The sequence below is a fragment of the Cryptomeria japonica genome, chromosome 4 (assembly GCF_030272615.1).
Source record: "Cryptomeria japonica chromosome 4, Sugi_1.0, whole genome shotgun sequence".
Taxonomy (NCBI): domain Eukaryota; kingdom Viridiplantae; phylum Streptophyta; class Pinopsida; order Cupressales; family Cupressaceae; genus Cryptomeria; species Cryptomeria japonica.
Window position 1 is genome coordinate 146,869,769 of NC_081408.1, and position 21,805 is coordinate 146,891,573.

Sequence of the window (21,805 nt, forward strand, 5' to 3'; positions counted from 1 at the left end):
TTAATTTCATTTTCGCGAAGTTTCTTTCTGCTAGAGATTCTATTATCATTTTTTATTTATTTGAATTTTCTCTTCTTTTCCTTTTTTCCTTGATTCTAGGTGCCTTAATTTTAGATTTAATTTGTTCCAAGATTGTTTCTTCTAGTATCATAGCTTCATAAATTATAAACCTCCCAAATCTTCCACTACATCTTTCAATGTTGCTTCCTCTTCAATTGGTTCAATCGAATTCTTCCTGGCTACCTTCCTTCTCTCTTTCTTTAGAGTATCTTTGTTTAACACAAGGTATGTGCATTTTTTATCTACACATTTAATGCTCCTTTTTCTTCTTTCCAATTCACCTTCTTTCAAAAAAAATGCTCTCTTCCAAAGAAGGAGCCCAACATGAGGAGTAAAAGACATTGCAACCAAAACCTTAGAAGGGGATTGGTTTTCAAACCATATTCATTATGAAAGGCCTTGTTCAGATCTAGGGTACTTTTGTTTTTAAAATCATTTGGCATGCTTGGGAAGCTATCAAACCTTGGCTTCGATGGGTGGGTGATGGTTTTCATGACGAGATCTCCATGAATCAACACAACCTCTCGTGGTCACCTCTTTTTCAGGTGCAAAGGTGACCACTAGCCAAAATCCAGAGTGTTAGTGCTCTACGTTTTCACAAACATGACATTACAACACCTAAGAATTTGTTTTCTTGAGCTTCTATGAGCCTCTGGTCATGGGATGACCTTCAAGTCTAGTTTCATCTATCTCGACCAGATCAACAAACTTATCAGCTTCTCATCTTGGCCTTACCCTTACATTTGTTACATAAGCTTGGCATTCAGTTTGTCAGACCTTGGTGGAAGGATTGGAAATGGTATCCTTGGACTCCTTTCACCAGCTACGAACCCAAAATGGGTTATCTCTAGCTGGTTGTCCATTTGCCTATGGTTCATATCCTCAATCAATGGTGGCACTTGCTGATGAGCTTAAAATATGCTCATAATTTGGATGTTTTGATAAAACTTTTAAATGCCTTTACTTTTGTTATTTCATGGATGTTCAGACTTTGTGAAACCTTTTTGGGATATCCTGTAGCAAGAGACTTTTATATTCCTGTAGCTCTTTGTGATTGACTTGATTGCATTTATTGCCCCGTTGACTCCCTAAAATGACTGGTATATCATATACAGTTTTTGAATGATGAAGTAAATCTAAAATGTGTGACTAATGAATGGATATCGTGTATGTACCATACGCCTTTTTTGTTGCCTATTACCTTTTGTATCGTAGGTTGTTGAAGAATGATCGAGTCAAGCGCAGCCAATCTCGGCCTTGCAGTAAAGTCCATTTCCTGCACGACTTCGAGGAAGCTCCGGCAAAGACTCTTTGACTGAAATCATGGGAAAGAATTTTAATGACAAAGAGTGGAGTGCTAGATTCTCGCTAGATCGGGTTGAACGCATAAAATCATTTATGAAGTTTGTTCCTTGATTCGAGGATATGTTTTACTTCCACATCTTTCTTTGATGGAGTTAGTTAGTTAGTTGCTCCCCTGTTTTTAAATAAAGCTTCTCCTCCTGTGCAAGAGAGGGGCAAGAGAAGGATAGAATAAGAATAGTAGATGTCATGTAAGAATCGAGATGATAATGAAAAACAAAATCTGTTTAACCAGAAGCAGAGTTTGTTGTTAGTTTGAATATCAACAAAACAATGTATATCATTTTGTTTTTATGAATAAAGTTCAATGAAGTTCTGAGTTTCGTATCTGCGTAATCAGGAGATGCTTGCTAAGGGGGCCCACTTAGTAGGTATGTGTAGCTAGTTAGTTAGTTGTTCTTTCCCGTTAAGCTTCAGTTTGCTTTCATCTTTAAAGTTTTTATACAAACTTAGCTTTACATTGCTCCTGCAGCACAAGGAATCCATCACTGTGTCTGTTCCTGCAGCATAAGGCCAGTTCATAGTTTGCGTTTCAGTTGTAGTTATTATGGTTTCTGTCATAATCAAATCATAGTTGAGTTAAAAAGCTTTGCATTACCTTCCTGTAGCGTAGGTAGGATTTCTTTTCAGTATGTATTTCCGCTAGGATTTGACCAAAATAAGTTCCTAGTGCATATATTTTGCTGCGCCATTTAAAGTATACATCACCTGGTTTGACAAGTAAATGAACATCTACAGAGAGAGATATTGGTCACTTGTTGGAATGCCCAATTCTCAGGAAAGATTTTACTGTGATTTTCATATCCTTTTGTGGGCGCGACCATCATTTTTGGCGCCGTTGCTGGGGATGGCGTCTAGCTAGGAGTTTATCAGAAGTCATTTTTGGCATTAGTTTAGCTTGTTAGTAAAATTTCCTAGATTTTTCAAGCCACTATTCATTATATTGCATACATAGAAGAAGAAGAGACGCACTGGGAAGGTTCATCCCTGAAAATCTGTTTATTGAACTACCATTTGACCCAGCTGACAATGAACCTAAAGAAAATCCATTCGCTCTGTTATTCCAGCAATCAAACATGGCAAATAATCAACCCAATAATCCGCCTCCTGCATTTGAGTTTCCTATTGTTCCCCAGGGAGATACTGACAATCTTAAAAACATTCCCTCTTCTTTGCTTCCAAAGTTTTATGGCCTTGTCACAGAGGACCCAGAAACCTTTCTGTTTGAATTTGATGTCCTCTGTCGTAGTTATGACTACAACACAGACGCTCATAAATTGAAGTTATTCCCTTCCACCTTGAAGGAAGGAGCTCTTAGATGGTTCATGAGTCTGGGAAGAGGTGTAGTTGATAGTTGGGAGGTCATGCAGACAAAATTCTTTGAAAAGTATAAGGAATATTGTAAGAGCGCCAGCAAGGGTGATGATATATTCTAAATTCAGCAGAAGGAGGATGAAAGTCTGGAAGATTACATTTTCAGATTCTTGTTTGCACTACAGAGGAACTCAAACCATAGTCTCAACGAGGACTCTCAGAAACTGCTGTTTCTAAAGGGAATCAGTGATGCTTGTATAGATGCCTTGGACCTGATAGGAGGAGGTGATATAACCCAGGTGCCTTGGGATGATATAAAGAAAATATGTCTTAACTACTCTCGAGCAATAGTTAAGAAAGGTAGAGGTCATCATGCTACAATAGGGAAGTCTTCTTCTGGCAGAGTTTACCGAATAGAGATAACAAATTTGCTATCTGACTTCAAGCAGGACATCATTAATAATATGGCTACACAACTAGACACTATACAAGCTCGAAAGAAACATGAGGAGGCTGACGTAGTTTTGGCTGAGTTTTGTCCATACTGCAGACAAAAGAAGCATGACTGCAGATGCAAGATGGTGGCTAATTTGGAAGCTAAACAACTACCTACTGACTTTAAGCCAGTAGAAGGAGATGATGATCATGTATTCTTTGTTGCAGAAAGGAGACCATGGGCCCAAAGACAAGGTATGCCTCAAGACCCTTTAACTTTTGGTAATTCTTATTCTGGATATAATAATCAATGGCAACATGCATATGGACCACCACCATCCTGGAACCCACCTCAACCAAATTGGCCTAATTATCAGAACCAACAATGGCAACCCCCTCAAGGAGGATGGCAGCAGCCACAGGGGCAATGGACCCCACCTTCAGGAAATTGGCAGCAAAATTCTCAATGGCGAGGCCCTCAACAATGGAAAAACCAATCCTCTGGATTCCTGCAGCTTCCACAACCACAACCACAAGCCCTTATGCCACCTCTTGTAGTAACTGCCACAAATCCTGGACCTCTGAAACAAACGCCTATGCCTGCCCAGCCAATGCCCAATCCCAATAATAAACCTCAGCAGCCTGCACATCTTGCCGAAGCCAACCAGTATCAAGCTTATGCCTTAAACATTAATGACATCCATTTGAGGTCTGGAACTACTTTACCTACTCTAAAACCGCCTCGGATTACTGAAATATCAGATCCTCCCCATGAAGAACCTACTACACCTATTGTTCCTACTGAGCACATGCCAATAACAGATACTGTTCCTAAGGAGCCTATTCTGCAAAATCAAGATAACCCACCTTTTCCTCAGAGGTTGCAAAGTACTACATATAAACCCATGGAACAACCCACTTTTGACATTATGGATCAGCTAAAAAATGTGCAGATTCAAATTCCTTTATTTCAGGCTATTAAAGATACTCCTATTTTTGGAAAAGCTATTAAAGAAGCCTGTTTAAAGAAGCTTGGACGAAAGAAAAAGGACCCTCAAACAATTCATGTCTTAGGAAAATTAGCTGATATAATGTTGGGAAATGTAGTTATTCCAAAGTATATTGACCCTGGAAGTCCTGTAGTGCAGATAAATGTAAATGGCCAAGTTGTAAAAAATGTTTTGATTGATTTAGGTGCTGCCATTAATGTCATGACAAAGCATACTGTAGACTCCCTGAACATTTCAAACATTAGGTCTACACCCACAGTCCTGCAGCTTGCAGACAGTTCCACAGTTAAACCTGATGGGATTGTAGAAGATGTAATTGTCATTCTTGAATCTTGGGAGTATCCTGCTGATTTCACAATATTACCAGTTAAGGCAACTTTAGGAGGGTGTCCAGTTATTCTTGGTAGACCATGGTTAGCAACTGCCGATGCTTTTATAGGATGCCGTTCTGGAGATATGACCATTTCTGATGTGCAGTCCACAAAGAAATTGGCTCTGTATCCTCCTGCTAGACCTCGGCCAGATTTGTCCCAACCTGTTTGGCCAGATGTGGGGGAGGAAATTGAAGAAACCAATTCCTTGGCTCAATTAATGATGATTCAAAATGACCCATTCTCACAACTTCAGAGTGAAGATGCCTTATTGTTTCAAATTCTACAAAACAACTTTGATAAAGGTGGTTCATCTGATCCAAATGATACTCATTTACAATATTTCCTGTAGCAACCAGATTCTGAAAATTCACTGCCTAAACTTCCAACGATTTTTCATAATTTGCTTCCACAAGAGATACAAACATTACCTGTAGACTCTATGAGTGATCTCACAGAGCAGATAGAATTGTCTCAAGGTCATTGGTTGAATATCAATAATAAACTATCACAGTCTCAATAGGCTGATCTATTAAAAATGCTACAAGAACAGCATAAAGCTTTTGCATGGGAATATGGGGACATGCAAGGAATAGATCCTCGAGTTTGTACTCATAGGATATATATCAAAGAAGATTGTTCACCAATTAGACAACCTCAAAGAAGAGTAAATCCAGCACTTAGGGAAATAGTTAAAAGTGAGCTTCAAAAATTACTTGATGCTCGCTTTATTTATCCAATCTCTGACAGTCAATGGGTTTCTCTCTTAGTCGTTGTTCCCAAGAAAGGTGGAAAATGGAGAGTATGTGTAGATTACAGAGAATTGAACAGTGCTACTAAAAAAGATCACTTTCCACTACCTTTTGTAGATCAAGTACTAGACTTACTGTCTAGCAAAAAATATTTTTCCTTTTTAGATGGTTACAGTGGATACAATCAGATAAAAATAGCCCCTGAAGATCAAGATAAGAACACTTTTACCTGTCCATGGGGAACATTTGCTTATTTGGTCTTGCCTTTTGGCTTATGCAATGCGCCAACAACATTTCAAAGAGCAGTAATTAGTATCTTTGCTGATATATCTCATGAATGTATGGAGATTTACATGGATGATTTCACTGCCTATGGAGTCACATTTGAAGAAGCACTGCTAAATTTAGAAAAAGTATTGAAAAGATGTAGAGAGCAAAATTTGTCTCTAAACAATGAGAAGTGTTTTCTAATGATGGAAAAAGGTATTGTCCTAGGTCATCATGTTTCAAAAAATGGAATTCAGGTTGACCCTGCTAAAATTGAAGTAATTCAAAATTTACAAACTCCTGCAAAATAGAAAGATGTCAGAAGTTTTCTTGGTCATGTAGGGTATTATAGAAGATTTATAAAAGACTTCAGTAAAATTGCCAGTCCACTTTATGCTTTGTTAACAAAGGATTCCCAATTTGAGTGGACAGAAGCCTGTGAAAAATCCTTCCTACAATTAAAGGACTTGCTTACTAAAGCCCCTGTTCTTCAAGGTTAAAAATGGAATTTGCCTTTTCACATACATGCTGATGCTTTTGACTTTGGCATAGGAGCAGTTCTGAATCAAAAAGAAAATTCAGTTGAACATGCTATTTACTTTATCAGCAAGAACCTTCAAGGTCCTGAGCTCAACTATACTGTCACAGAAAAGGAGTTGCTTGCAGTAGTATATGCTTTGAATAAATTTAGACATTATATCACAGGTTATCAGATATTCATCCATACTGAACATGCAGCAATCAAATATCTGATGAACAAACCTGCCATTTCTGGTAGGTTGGCATGTTGGCTCCTGTTGTTACAAGAATTTGACATTTCCATAATTGACAAACCAGGGAGAGCTAATGTTGTAGCTGACTTTTTATCAAGACTCCAATTAGCTACACCTGTTGAACATGAGATCATTGATGATAGGTTCCCAGATGAACACTTGTTTTCCATCGCTGTACATACACCCTGGTATGCAGACATTGCCAATTATCTAGCAGCAAACAGAATATCAGACTACTTTTCTCCAAAAGAAAAGAAATTGTTAATAGAGAAAAGTTTTAACTTTTCTGGATTGCAAATAGTTTGTTTTATACTAGAGCTGATCAGGTAATGTGAAGATGTGTAAGAGAAGACGAAACTTATGACATATTGCATGCTTGCCATGATGAACCATGTGGAGGACATTTTGCAGCAAAAAGAACATCAATGAAAGTTCTTACAACAGGGTACTACTGGCCAACATTACATAAGGATGTTGTGGCCTATACAAGAAAATGTGACAAATGCCAGTGTATGGGAAGACCAACTAAGTCCGATGAAATGCCACTACATCCACAGATAATAGTCACCCCTTTTGATAAATGGGGGATGGATTTTGTAAGACCAATTGATCCACCATCAAATGGAAAGTCATACATTCTAGTTTGCACGGACTATGTAACAAAATGGGTTGAGGTAATAGCTATGGCTCATGCTTGAGATAACAAAGTTGCTGAGTTTCTGTATGAACAAATTTTCACAAGATTTGGGGTTCCCAGAGAGCTTGTAACCGATCAAGGAGCTCAGTTTACATCTAATCTGATCACAACACTAATGAATGAATATAAATTCAAACATAGGAAGTCCGACCCTTATCACCCTCAAGCCAATGGTCAGGCAGAGGTAACAAATAGAGAAATTGAGGCGATCCTCACAAAGACAGTACAGATACATAGAAAATATTGGAGCAATAGACTTCCTGAAGCAGTATGGGCTTACAGAACTACATGGAAAACAACAACTGGGTTTACACCTTTTGAGCTGCTTTATGGGAAAACAACCATGTTACCCATAGAATTTGAACACAAAACTTTGAGGACAGCTCTTGAACTCAATATAGACATATCTGAAGCACAGAAGGACCGTCTCCTGCAGCTAAATGCTTTGGACGAAATGAGAAAAGCCGCCCTGTAGCATACAGAAGCAATCCAACAGCAAAGGAAAAAAAGGTATGATCAGCACATCAAAACCAGGAAATTTTCTACTGGAGATTGGGCTCTGTTATATGATTCCAGATATCAAAAAAACCAAGGTAAGCTCACAACACGTTGGCTTGGCCCCTATAAAGTTGAAAATGTGTTCGACAATGGAGCTGTACAGCTGGTAACAATAGACCCAGTCCGCTTCAAATTGCTAGTGAATGGCCACCGACTCCGGTTATACCACAAACTAGTCTCCAAGGAAGAATTCATGCAGCAGTTCATTCAGGTTCCTCCCGCTACTCTTCCTGCAGCCGAAGGCTTTTGCCTTTCTCCTGCAGCGTCACCGTAATTTTCAAAAAGCATGCCCATAATAAAGGTTTTCTTTTTACAAAAGGAAACCCCTTTTCTCCATTCTCATTTATCGCCCCCATTTCACTTCTTTCACTTCCATCCATTCATTTCATTTGTTCATTTCATCCACCCATTTCACCCATCCACGTCATCCATCCGCATCAAACTTAATTAAGATATCTTTCCCACTTGTCAATCCATGCAGATGTCGTCATATTTTTTCACACGTACGTGCAATTATCAAAGGTACGCCATATCTTTTCTTATCGCATATTTGATTTATTTCATTCTATTCATTTTCTGATATGCATGTACCGGTCATTATTGCCTAAACTTCTGCCTATTCTTTGCGACATGTGAGGACACATGTCATATTTTAAGTAGGGGGCGGGGTAATCCATCTTTTAAAACCTATCTTTTCGTCGCTGCCATAATTGCAAAATAATCTTCTTTAATACTTTTCTGGTACTTTCCAACTATGATCGCATGTCTTTCTTTATTGCATAATCATGATTAAGACTGCTTGTTCAAAAAAGTTCATTTTTGGAAAAGAAAGAAAGTAATGTGACGGCACGAAAAAGAAAAAAACGAGAATAGAAGGGAAGCAGTGAATTTGAACATGTGAGAAAGGCTATGAAAATAGGAAAAATTTAAAAGAGCACTAGCATACTACAAATGTGAATCTAGGAAAATTAATTTTGTTTCATATATGAGTATACCTTACTAATTTCCATCACAACAAGAGTTATTCAATCTTCATGGTATACAAAGCTAATCCAAAGGCAACTTCTAGAAAATGGAAAATGTGCTATCCCATGCATGTCCTGTTGGATTTTTTGAAGAGGTAGTACTGCAATTTGGGAATGAGTAGTTATTTCACAAGGTTTGTAATTTGCAAACTGAACTGGCTAGGAGAATACATAGTTACAATAATTGCACCATCTTCTAAATTCATGTTTCTTATATTTAGATCTACATGAATTTGGACATAAATAAACCTTAGCCTGAGAAGGTTAAGTCTTCAGTTGGAGAATATGTTTGGTCTACACTGTAAGCATACTTAATGTTATCCATTTATCCCAAATACTAGAAAGGGAGCCATCAAGCCCATAGAGGACAAAAGCTTTGTGCATATTGGTTTCCAAGTGTATGAAATCAAGTGAATGGAGTTAGTAAATATCTCTATCCAAACAGTCTCAATTGGCCCTTTCCCAAACTTTTAAGAAAAAAGGGTACCTGAGTCCAAATTTTATGATTGAGGCCTAGAAACCCTACTTGAGAACATCTATATTGCAAGGGATCTACAAAGGAAAATATTATATATTCACTAGGACTGTGACATGTGATAGTTTCAAATCATGTCACATGTGATAGCTTCAAATCATGTGACTGACACTTTCTCAAACTTATAAGAAAAAAAGGAACTTCAAGGAGTCCAAACTCTTTTGATTGAGGCCTAGAAACCCCACTTGAGAACATCTATATTCCACGGTATCCAGAAAGGAAAAGATTGTATATTCACTAGGACTGTGACATGTGAGAGCTTCAAATCAGGTTTAAAGAGCTTCCATTGATGCAACAATGTTGATAGAATAGTTGAAGGATAATCCTTTGATGAAAAGACAAGGTGATGGATCAATATTGATCTTTCAAGATTCAGCGCATGGAGATAAGGAAAATCTCGAGTTTGAACATAAAATATCAAGAGAAGAAAAGGAAAACGATCAGAAAATGGACCTATGACAAAGAAAAAATAAAAAGTTGTTTGCTCAGATAGAAAGAGGGGATTAGAAGCAAAGGAGGTTTAATTTCAAGGCTACATGTTTGTGTACAGTGGCAAAGCAACCTCTAAAGTCTTTAAAATTAGAGTACCTTGCCAAACACATGTGGTGGAGGTTCGATTTAAGGACTCCACTGCAAAACAAGTTAATCCAGTAACTGATAGATGACAACCTTGAAAAATACTTTTAGTACATGGAATATTCAGGCTTCGATACTTAGCATAAGCGAAGACAGCTTTGCATAAAATCGAGTGTTGTAAACCAAGTTTAGTCTTTGTTGAACAAAAAAGATTGGAAGGAAATTAAATGCAGTATGCTATAAATAAATTATAAAATCAGTGTAGTGCTAGGTTGAAGATCAGAAATCCATTTGAGATCTACAAAAGATTTGGAACTATAAAGAAATTGATTTGACCAATGAACAAACTAAGCTAGGAATTAACAAATACAAGATACTGTAAAAAAGAATAATATTAGAGTACCAGGTTGTCAGATTAGGTGGTCATTTGAGCTCTAGAATTCTTTGGAAAATAGACAAATTCATTTGACCTTGCTTCTGCTAAGAATAACAAGATCAAGCTCAAGGTTGTTACCTTCAGTTTACATGTTCATTTTATTTTCCCCAATGTATATGCCCAAACCACCTTGTCAAGACTCAAAATTAGAGAGAACTAGAAAAATCATTGAAAAATTTTACGATGAATTCACAGAAAGGACAGTTACTCTATCTCCACCCAACAAAAGGATGCTACAATGTATTGCGTTGAAATTCCTAAGTTGGATAAGGGTTGTAAATTTTTTTGGAAATAAAAATGGCTGCAAGTGTTGTTGCGTTCCCTCATTCTTTTGATCTCTGCCTGCTTACTCAAATATTGGATGAAAATTAAGTATCAACCATGACCTCCATTTATGTGATTGCTTCATATGACAATATTGTGAAGGAGGGGAAATGTATTAGCACTAGTAAAGTACTAGTGATTGGAGCCACTAGTTATATTGGTTGCTTTGTTTCTCTTGTAGCCGTGGTTGCAAGCCATCCTACTTATACTCTTAGAAGACCCATGACTGCGTTTGATGCTGCCAAAGAAAAGTGCCTCCATGAATTGAAAGATTGTTGTGTATACATTATCTATCTATGTCATAAAATTCTATTCTAGAGAAATGATTTTTGTAGGCTAGGCTAGACTCATATGTAAGAGATAGTAGTCAATTCTGTATAGTTGTTTAGAATGTTATTTTTATAGAGGCTAAAGATTATTTTTATATAAGAATGTGCTATAATTCATCCTTTGAATGTGAATTTTATCTTAATAGACACTGAGAAGATTTTAATTGTACATAAGAAACTTCTTAAAGGATGGATTAATGAATCTTTATATGGATATAAATTGACTATGTAAGTGAACTTTGAATATTAAAAAATGTATTCTATGAATTAATATAGTTCTCCATCATTGTACTAAATATCTTTTACAGAAAAAGAAAGAAAGAAGAGAAATTAACATTAATAAAGAGACTTATATAAATATTGTAAAGATATCAAAATATAGTATTAGATTATTTATATAGAATCGAGAGTTATCTGATTTTGAAAATAGAATATTTCAAAGCTAAATGCACACAAACACACACATATATAAAACACCGCTTTATATAAAAAATTTGATGGACACATCTAATAATCGGTTTTATGATAAAATTTAAATGCTTCTTACTATTGCAACATATCCCTTGACATGGCCAAAAACTGTCATAGAGTGCTGGAATATACATTTAGTAGATATTTCCAATTTGAAATGTTGTGCCCCTTATATAACTTAGCTATAATGAATCTATATAGACCATATGTTTTATTAAAATTCTTTTTTAGTTAGAACTACTTAAATTAACTTGTGTTGATAAGTTGGTTTGCAACGTGACAAAGTTTTAGCGTTTACCCATAAAAAACTCGTTGGTAGTCTTATGCATTTAATAGCCACAAGGTCGGATAGAATGTTTGAAGTTATTCTTATTTAAAGTTTCATGGAGTCTCCAAAAGTTTCTCATTAGCAAGCTAGAAAAAGAATTTTGAAATGTGTCAGTGCGACAAGGAACTATGAAATTCTCTAATCAAGGTTAAATTATTTCAAGCTAATAGGATACAATGACACTTATTGTGCAAGGATTATAGATGATAGGAAGAGAACTTTATACAATGTTTTTCATTTTGGATAAGGCATAATATCTTGGGCATAAAAGAAACAACCAATAGTTAATCGGCCATCACCTAAAGCAAAGTATGTAGTGGCTATAGGGGCAGCTTGTCAAGCAGTATGGATGAGAAGAATGTTCACATAATTGAGGCATGACCAAGGATAACCAACAAAGATATATGTGACAACAACTCAGCCATAGCATTGTCAAATAATCTAGTTTTTCACAAAAGAAGCAATCATATAGCCACAAAGTATCATTTCATTAGAGAGTTGATCAATAATGGAGAAATATTTTTGGAACATTGCAAGTTAGGAGATCAACATGTAGACATCTTCACCAAACCATAGGGAAAAGAAAGTTTTGTGCATCAACAAAGCAACTTGGGTATTATAGATGGCAGTTGTGATTGAGGGAGAGTGTTGAATTAAATCCCAACTACCATATTTATTCTTTTGTAGCTTTTCTTCCTCTTCTACTATATGTTGTCTTGTCATATATATGTCAGTTGCTTCCTATAGTAGGTACACCAAGGTTTGTGTCATCATCGGTGTTTTTCAGCTATGGCACTAGAAATATGAGAATCACAAATGAAAATTGCAACAAGGACACAAGATATTTAGAAGTTGTGTATTAAAAATAAGTGTGTCTATATATATTTTATATAGATGAAAATGTATGCAAGTTATAGATACTTAAAATTCATTTTTATTCTAAAATTTTATTTTACATAAATAAAAATGTATACAAGATCTAAATTATTTATAGAAATATTTATTTATAAAATAGATTCAATTGTATATAAATTTATTACTTTTTAAATTGATTTAATAAAACAAAAATAATAGTTAAAATCAATTTTTTTTACTAAAATAATTTGGAGACCCTACCTCATTTTGAGCACAAATTTTCATCTTAATAATTAAAAAATCAATAGTTAACTCTTATGATTTGTAGTCCATAGGAAAAGTTAAACATTATAAACCTAACCCTAATCATAACCCTAACCCAAAACACTAACCTTACAATAACCTTTAACACTAACCCTAAAACCCATCCCTAACCATAACCTAAAATATACTCCTAACCTTGACCATGATGTAGACCCTAACCCTAACATCATAAAACTAATCCTAACTCTAACAATAATGATAAGCATGATGTAATCGTAATTCCTAATCATTACTATAATTGTAACCCTAACCATGATGTAATTCGCAACATTAACCATAACCCTTACACTAAACTTAACCTTAACCGTGATGTAGTCCTAACCGTAATCCTAACCCTTATTCTCATCATAGGTAACCCCAACCATGATGTAAACCATAACTCTAACCATAACCCTAAATGTAAATCATAAGTGTTATTTTATCTACAATACTAACTCTAACTATAATTTTAAACCCAACACTAAGCCTAAGTCAATCCAAATAATGACCCCAAACCTAACTATGTTTCTAACCCACAACCTACTCCAAAGTATGTCCCTAACCATAATACATGGCCTTTTTCCTAATTCCTAACCCAAATGATAATACTAACCCTAACACTAAATCTCAACCCAAACCATAATCCTAACCATGATGTAAACCATAAAATTCGCCATGATATAAAGATCCTAACCCTATCGATATCCATAACCATAACAATAAATAGTAATCTTAATCATAAACATTACCCTAAATCCTAACCCTAACAATAAACATATTTGTAATCCAAATCCTTACCCTCAATCTGACGTAGACCCTACCATAATCTTAAATTGAACCCTCACATGATATAAACCCTAGTTGTAACCATAATCCTAATCCTCCCTAACAATAATTCTAACTATAACACTAACAATAGCCCCAACCCTAAGTCTAACCTTAACCATAATATAGACACTAACCATAATCATAACCCTAACCTTAATGCTAACCCTAACCAAGATGTAAACCCTACCCCTCTCTATAATTGTAACCCTAAACCTAACACAAACTATGACATATCATAATATTAACCCTAACCATAACCTAAAATATATTCCTAACCTTGACCAGTTGTAGACCCTAGCTATAACACCATAAACCTACCCCTAACACTAATGATAAGCATGATGTATACCTAACCCTAACCATAATCCTAATCCCTAACCATTACTATAATCATAACCCTAACCGTGATGTAAATCCCAACATTAACCATAATCTTAACCATAAACCTAACATTAAGCATGATGTATTTTTAACCATAATACTAACCCTTATTTACACCCTAACCCCAACAACGATGAAAACCATAACTCTATCGATAATTAGCACAAGAGCACATCGTGTGACATGGAGGCACATGAAGCCATTTTGGTATAGAACATGGATTCAATGGTCTAAAGGACATAAAAATCATATAATATTGCCTATTAAGGCATTTGAAAGTAATAGGAAGAATGAAATGAGTTTTGAGTGCAAATGAATCTAATAAGGGTCAATAAGTGTAAATATGTAAAAATGGCACAAAGGCTGACTAATGAGTTTAATTAGGTTTTTTTGAGTCATTTTGATGTAATAAGGCTCAAATAAAGCCTTTGGTGTTGATAAATTAGGATTAAGGGGATTATGTCTAGTGTTGTCAAATTTAAATTTAAAAACCCAACGGTTAGTTAGCTAAACAAGCAATTTAGATGTTTGTTAAGGGGAAAGGTGGTTATGGTTGGCTTGGGAAGGTTTATGTTGGTCTATAACTCATGCTACATGACTCAAAGAAGTAAGGTTGAAGTTTGGGAAGTAATCATTATTGCGTTATACGGACTGCACTTGTTTTGAATACAAAAATCTGGAAACTACTTGCTAATTTTATATTGGTTTCTTTAATATTTGATTGGAAATGGATTGTAGATGATTCCTTTGGGTTTTTATGAGCATTTTAATCCATTTTGAAGGTTTTTACATCTGTTTTGAATCATTTATTTTGACTATTTCAAAGAACATTGTTGTAGGTGCATATTTTTTGTTATTTTGGTGTCAAAATGATAAGTTAGGGCTCATTCCTCTTTATCTCATTGTTGTTCCTTAAGGAATGAGACCCTATAAATGTTTTTTTAACCTAACCAATGAAAATAATGTAGGGAAAAGAGATTGAATAAGTGATCATCAAGAAAAGTGTCTGTTTGTTTGAGAAAAAAAAATGAAAATGGAGGCATGGGTGTAGCAACAAAAGAAGTAGCTTAACACGGTGGTTTTCTTATGCTGGAAGATGTTTTTGGGGGTTGAGTACAAGGTGAAATGACCCTTGGTTGAGTCTGGAAGTGAATGGAGGAGTGGTTTTGAGAAAGCTCTAGGTTAGGAAGCCTAAAAAGGGGGGTTTGATATCTAACCTGCCAAATGATTGTGTCTTTCCTTGAAACCTGGAAAATATTTTGTTTGGGAACATTTTTCAAGACTTTTTTTTGGTTTGGTGTTGTGGTCATACTATTTTTTGGTACTTGCTTTGGAAAAGAGGGCTAATTAGGGCTAGTTGGTGTGTAGCAGGGTGTTGGTCTGGATATTTTGTCCTAAAGAACCATAGTTTATTTTCACATATGTTATGTAACTTTAAAAAGGGTATCTATAAGTCTAATGTTTTTTTAACTGTTTTGGGAAAAATTTGAATTATCTGAAAGATTCAACCAGTAGGGTTACTAGGATAAGGCTTAGGTTGGACCTGGGTAAGAGGGTTTTGTGTAAAAGAAGAAAATGGATATGTGTTGGTTGCTGAGCCAAGTCCGTTGGGGCATGTGAAGAACCTAGGTGATGTTAGCTTGATTGATTGAGTTGGTAATCCAAATTTGAGTTCTTTGGTGAAGGAGAAGACTACAAACCCTTCAAGGATTCTAAGGTCAAGTGTGAAAACAACAAGTATTTCCTATTGGGGTGTTTGTAGACCAGTATCCTATGCATCATAGTTGTATCAGAGCCACTAGTAGATTCTTGAGGGAAGTAAGGAAGAAGGAGAAGTAGTGTACTAGTTGGGGTATATACAAGATGCCTCTTAAATAACAAAGAGCCAGGGAGAACCAAGAGTTGAAAGAGACCTTGGATATGGAAAGGAGAGAAAGGAAAGAACAAGAAGCAAAAAGTGATATAGAGATGAGACAAATGAGAAGGGGGAATGCAACATTTCAAGAAAGGTTGAAGAGGTATTTGGGTGGATTGATACCCTAGAAAACTACTTTGAGTATGCAGACATGAATGAGGACAAGAAGGTGAACTTTACCAGCACAAAGTTGAGAGGTACTGCTCTAACATGGTGGAGTACTGTGCAGAAAGAGAGAAAAAAATGAGGGATGACTAAGATCACCACATGGAGTAGGATGAAGGCCATGATGAAGGATCAATTCATTCCATCTGATTATGCTATTCAGACAAAGAGGTTGAGACAAAATCTGAAACAAAAAGACATGGATCTGACGACCTACATTGAGCAATTCCACAAGTCGAGTATAAGATGTGGATTGGAAGATGAGGATGCAAAGGTTGCAAGATATCTCAATGGGCTTAGATACAACTTCCAAGATGAGATTGGCTTGACTATACCAAAGAAACTTGGAGAGTGTTTTCAGTTGGCTATAAGGATTGAAGAAAAGGTAAAGAGGAAGCAAGAGAGATAAGGAGGAAGTTACTGAAGTAATGCAAATAGAGGAAAGGGCAGCAAGCCTAACAATGAAGGACAAGGATAAGGCACCAATGATAAGGGTAAGGAGTCATTTTCTAATCAGAGAGGTGGATATAGAGGTGGAGGTAGATTTAGATCAGGTAGAGGATCAGGAGTCTTTATGGGAAGGTGCTTCACATGAAATGAAGTTGGGCACAATTCCTTCTAGTATCCAATGAATGAACAAGGTTGCAAGAAGACTAAGAAAAGAATTCAGTTGGCCAAAGGGGGAGAACAACCAGCAGAACAGAAAATTGGTATTGTTGCTTAATAACTTGAGGGTGAATTTCTGATGTTTGGAAGAGGACAAAGGTTGTAGCAGGTAGAACCCTGGGTATCCATTTTTAGAACTGAATGCTTGAGTCATGGTAAAGTATGTAGGATGATAATTGATTCAGGTTCTTTTGATAATTTAGTTTCTCAAGAGATGGTTGAGAAGTTAAATTTAGTAAGAATACCACATACTAGACCCTACAAAGCCACTTGGGTAACAGATGAACAAAATCTAGTAGTCCAAGAGCTAGCATATGTAGATTTTACCACTAGCGATTATCATGATAGGGTATTGTGTGACATTGTTGCTATGACATGTTGTCATGTACTCTTAGGAAGGCCTTGGCAATAACAGAGAAGGACATTGCATGATTGGTTCTTGAACACATATGTTGTTCACAAGGATGGTAAGAGCTTTACATTAACTCCTCTAAAAAATAATCATATCTTTAAATCCAGTGTAATATGCATTGGTAGGAAGGAGTATGTGAGTTTGCAGGTTTCTAAGGTGATGGAAACAAAAGGTAGTGATCAGGGACTTGGAAAGAAATGAGAAGGGCAACAACATTCTATTCTTGACAACAAAAGGAAGGTGCAGACTAGTGTGATAATAGGGACTATTGAGTTCCCTCTAAGTATGAAAATTAAGGACAGTGCTAGTCCTTCAAGGATGAATGGAGTTTGGGGTCATTTGGACCTCACAAAGGTAGGGAACATGGTGCAACAGTAGTCCATACATGATTATCTAAATTAGAGATCCAATAATTTTTTTTTATCTACTCATTTGTAGGAGTTTGTTGCAGGTTTTGAAAGGTGTAGGTGGGCTTTGAGAAGGATGCATGGAGTACAAACAAGATCCCTATTCTCTTGGGACAAGATATTTTTCCTAGGGGGTGAGTATGGTGCAGGAGCACATCCTGTGACATGGATGCACATGAAGCCATTTTGGTATAGAACATGGATTCAATGGTCTAAAGGACCTAAAAATGTTCTAATAAATACTATTAAGGCATTTGAATGGAAGAGGAAGAATGAAATGAGTTTTGAGTGCAAATGGATCTAATAGGGGTCGATAAGTCTAAATATATAAAAATGGAACAAAGGATTCATAATGAGTTTAATTAGGTTGTGTTGAGTAACTTTGATTTAATAAGGCTCAAATAAAGCCTTTGGTGTTGATAAATTATGATTAAGGGGATTATGTCTAGTGTTGTCAAATTCAAATTTAAAAACCCAACGACTAGTTAGCCAAACAAGAGGTTTAGATGTTTGGTAAGGGGAAAGGTGGTTATGGTCAGTTTTGTAAGGTTTAAGTTGGTCTATAACTCATGCTACATGACTTGGAGAATTAAGGTGTACATACTACACTCTTTTTTGATACAAAAATCTGGAAACTACTTGCTAGTTTTGTATTGTTTTCTTTAATTTTTTATTTGGAAATTGATTGTAGGTGATTCCTTTGGGTATTAATGAGAATTTTAATCCATTTTGAATGTTTTTACATCTGTTTTGAATCATTAGTTTTGACTGTTCCAAAGAACACTGTTGTAGATGCACATTTTGTGTTATTTTGGTCTCAAAATGATAAGTTAGGGCTCATTCCTCTTTATGTCATTATTGTTCCTTGAGGAATGAAACCCTATAAATGTATTTTTAGCAAAACCAATGGAAAGAATGTAGGGAAAAGGGATTGAACAGGTGATCATCAATAAAAGTGATTGTTTGTGTGAGAAAAAAAGTATGAAAATGGAGGCATGGGTATAGTAGCAGAAGAAGTAGCTTAACAAGGTGGTGTTTCTATGTTGGAAGATGTTTTTGGGGGTTGAAAAAAAGGTAAAATGACCCTTGTTCAAGTCTGGAAGTGAATGGAAGAGTTGTTTTGAGAAAGCCCTAGGTTAGGGGGTCTAAAAAGTGGCTTTTGATATCTAACCTGTCAAATGAGTTTTTCTTGGCTTTAAACATGGAAAATATATTGTTTTGGAATATTTTTCAAGACATTTTTTTTGTTTGGTTTTGTGTTTGTACCATTTGTTGATACTTACTTCGGAAAAGAGGGCTAATTGGGCCTAGTTGGTGTGTAGCAGGGTGTTGTTCTAGATATTTTGTCCAAAACAATCATAGTTTATTTTCACATATTGTATGTAACAACCAGAAGGGTATCTAAAAGTCTAATTTATTCTGTTAGTGTTTTGGGAAAATATTGAATTAAGTCTGAAAAACCCATCTGGCAGGCCTACTAGGATAAGGCCTAGGTTGCACCCGAGTAAGAGGGTTCTTTGTAAACCAGGCAAATGGGTATGTGTTGGTTTCTGAGCCAATTTTTTTGGGTCATGTGAAGACCCTAGGTGATTTTATTTTGATTGATTGTGTTGGTAATCCAAATTTGAGTTGTTTGGTGAAGGAGAAGACTAGAAAACCTTAAGGGATTCTAAGGTCAAGTTGTGAAAACAATAAGTATAGCCTGTTGGGGTGTTTGTAGACCAGTATCCCATGCATCAATAGTCCAAACCATAACCCTAAACCTAAATCTTAAGTGTTATTTTATCTCCAATACTATCTCTAACTATGATTTTAAACCCAATAGTAAGCTTAAGCATGACCTAATAACAACCCTAAACCTAAATATTTTTCTCACCCACAAACTAATCCTATGTTTGTCCCTAACCATAATCCTTTGCCCTATTCCTAAACCCTAACCCTAATGATAATGTTAAACCTAACACTAAATCTTAACCCATACCATAACCCTAACCATGATGTAAAACATAACACTAACCATGATGTGAATCCTAACACTAATGATATCCATAACCATAATACTAAACCCTGGCCTTATTCATAACACTTACCCTAAATCCTAACCCTACAATAAACATATTTTTAACCCAAATCCTTACCCTAACTATGATGTGGATCTTAACCATTATCTCAAATTCAACCCTAAACACTAACATTAAATCTTAACACAAACCATAACTCAAAACTTAACCCTAATGTAAACCCTAACATTGACTATAATCTAACTCTAACCCTAAATCCTTAACCTTGATCATGATGTAAATCCTAACAATAACCATAAGAATAGAACTTAACCTTGATACTAACCCTAACCCTAACCATAACCATAATTATAACCCTAAACTTAACCATAACCCAAATCCTAAAATTAACTCTACCATTATTCTAATCCTAACCACAATTGTAACCCTTACCCTAATCCAAATCCTAGCCAACCCATTGCCCTAAAACCAAGCAATGCTCTTTAGCCCGAACCCTAAAACCTAACCCTAACATTTACCCTAACCCTAACCATAATTCTATCCCTAAACTTAACCATAACCCTTACCCTAAACGTAACTCTAATGATAATCCTAAACCTAAGCCTAACCCTACATTAAATAATCATAAATCGTATTTTCTTATTAGCTTGTTAGGGTTTTGTAGGCATTCATGACTTCCTTGAGTAACATGCGTTAGTTCATTACAATATTTCCTAATATTCTTTAAGGAGATACCTTGCATTGGTATTCCAAGATAACTAAAGAGTGCATCCATCCATTTTGACAATTAACGAATGAGTTTCATAAAGAGTTTTTGGTGAAAATAAATAAATAAATGCTAGAAATTAAGAGTTTTTGTACTTTATGCTTCATTCAACACTATCTAATGGACATGGAAGAAATTTATGAGTTATTCTTCCATTCACTAAACATAATTTTCTATAGAAAAATTCACAAATTTCCTTGTGCAACTCATTAGGATGCTATGGACAACACTTTAATGTATTGACCAAACAACTATGGATAGTATCAGGAAAACATATGACATTTATGGTAAATTAATACAAATTGAAAATCAAAACCACCTTTGACAAAATAGACATGATATTTTTTATTAAAATAAGTGGGTTTTCTAAAGGTCCCAAAACCTATTATAAAGAACGAGGCTTACCAAAGTGGTAATTAGATAGAGATAGAAGGAACAACAAAAAAAACCCCAACAACATTAACCAAGGAAAAATAGTCCATAGAGTAGGACAAAACAACAAAATAGACATAACTAAAAATTAGGTTGGGACCTGTTGTGGCCTATTTCACACATCATTCCATTACAAATAGAGACCCCCTAGTTTTTTTCTTTTTAGGGTTTTTGGTCTTAACTCTGCGATTTCATAACTCTTTTCTTTGAGAGTTTAAGATTAGGATTTTTGAGAATTCATTTGGAGACAAGTAGAGAATTTATGTTCGGAATGCTATCAAGACGTTGACAAAGTGCTCAAAAGGTCTGAAGGACGAGGATTGCAATTTCTTTGTTTTTTTTCTTTTTTTTTTAGTTTTTGCTTTTCTCTTTTTTTGCTTTTTACTTTTTTCTACTTTTTTGAAAGTAGATTTAGGGTTTGGAAGGTAGTCATCAAGTTTGCACAAGATTTAGTCATGGAAAAAGAGTAACATATTCTGCCCAAGGAAGAATGGCCAATGTCTTACTGATCATGAAGGCCACCATGTTTTATGTCTTATCAGGCATTCAAGTCCACCCTATGCATGGCACATCATGCTTGAAGTCCGCTTAGCATATGGATGGATTGCACAACACTTAGCTCTTGGCCTAGCATGTCTCCACAACCTCCAACTCTACCATGCCTAAGACAAGACAAACTCCAACCTGCAACATGGTAGAAAGCAATGTCAGAACCAACTTGAAGTTCGCTAGGCATGTTAAAGGTGTGGCACATGATGCATGAAGTTCGACATGGTCAAGTTGTCCAATGGATTTTGAAGTCTTCCCTATGAAAGGAATGGCCAAACAAAGTTAAAATTCGCTCATGGCAAGACAAAGGCCAAGTCCGCCTTGGCATAAAGCTCTCCAACTCCACCCTACTCAAGTACATGGCACAAATAAGTGAAGATATGAAGAAATGTTTATTAGATTGTTAAAGATTTAATCTTATAATTGGCTAGGGTTTTTTGGCTTAGTAGTTTGACACTATTTCTTTATCATTGCTAGTCATG

At 35.7% G+C, this 21,805-nt stretch overlaps 1 protein-coding gene across 1 annotated transcript in view; it reads left to right on the top strand.

Annotated features, from left to right (window-relative positions):
- Nucleotides 1-21,805, top strand: part of LOC131874966 (myosin-1-like) — a 66,836-nt gene that overhangs the window by 25,968 nt on the left and 19,063 nt on the right. The window contains exon 2 of the mRNA XM_059218943.1: nucleotides 3,687-3,998. Within this exon, the coding sequence (XP_059074926.1) occupies nucleotides 3,687-3,998 (312 nt within the window). The remainder of the gene's footprint in view (nucleotides 1-3,686; nucleotides 3,999-21,805) is intronic.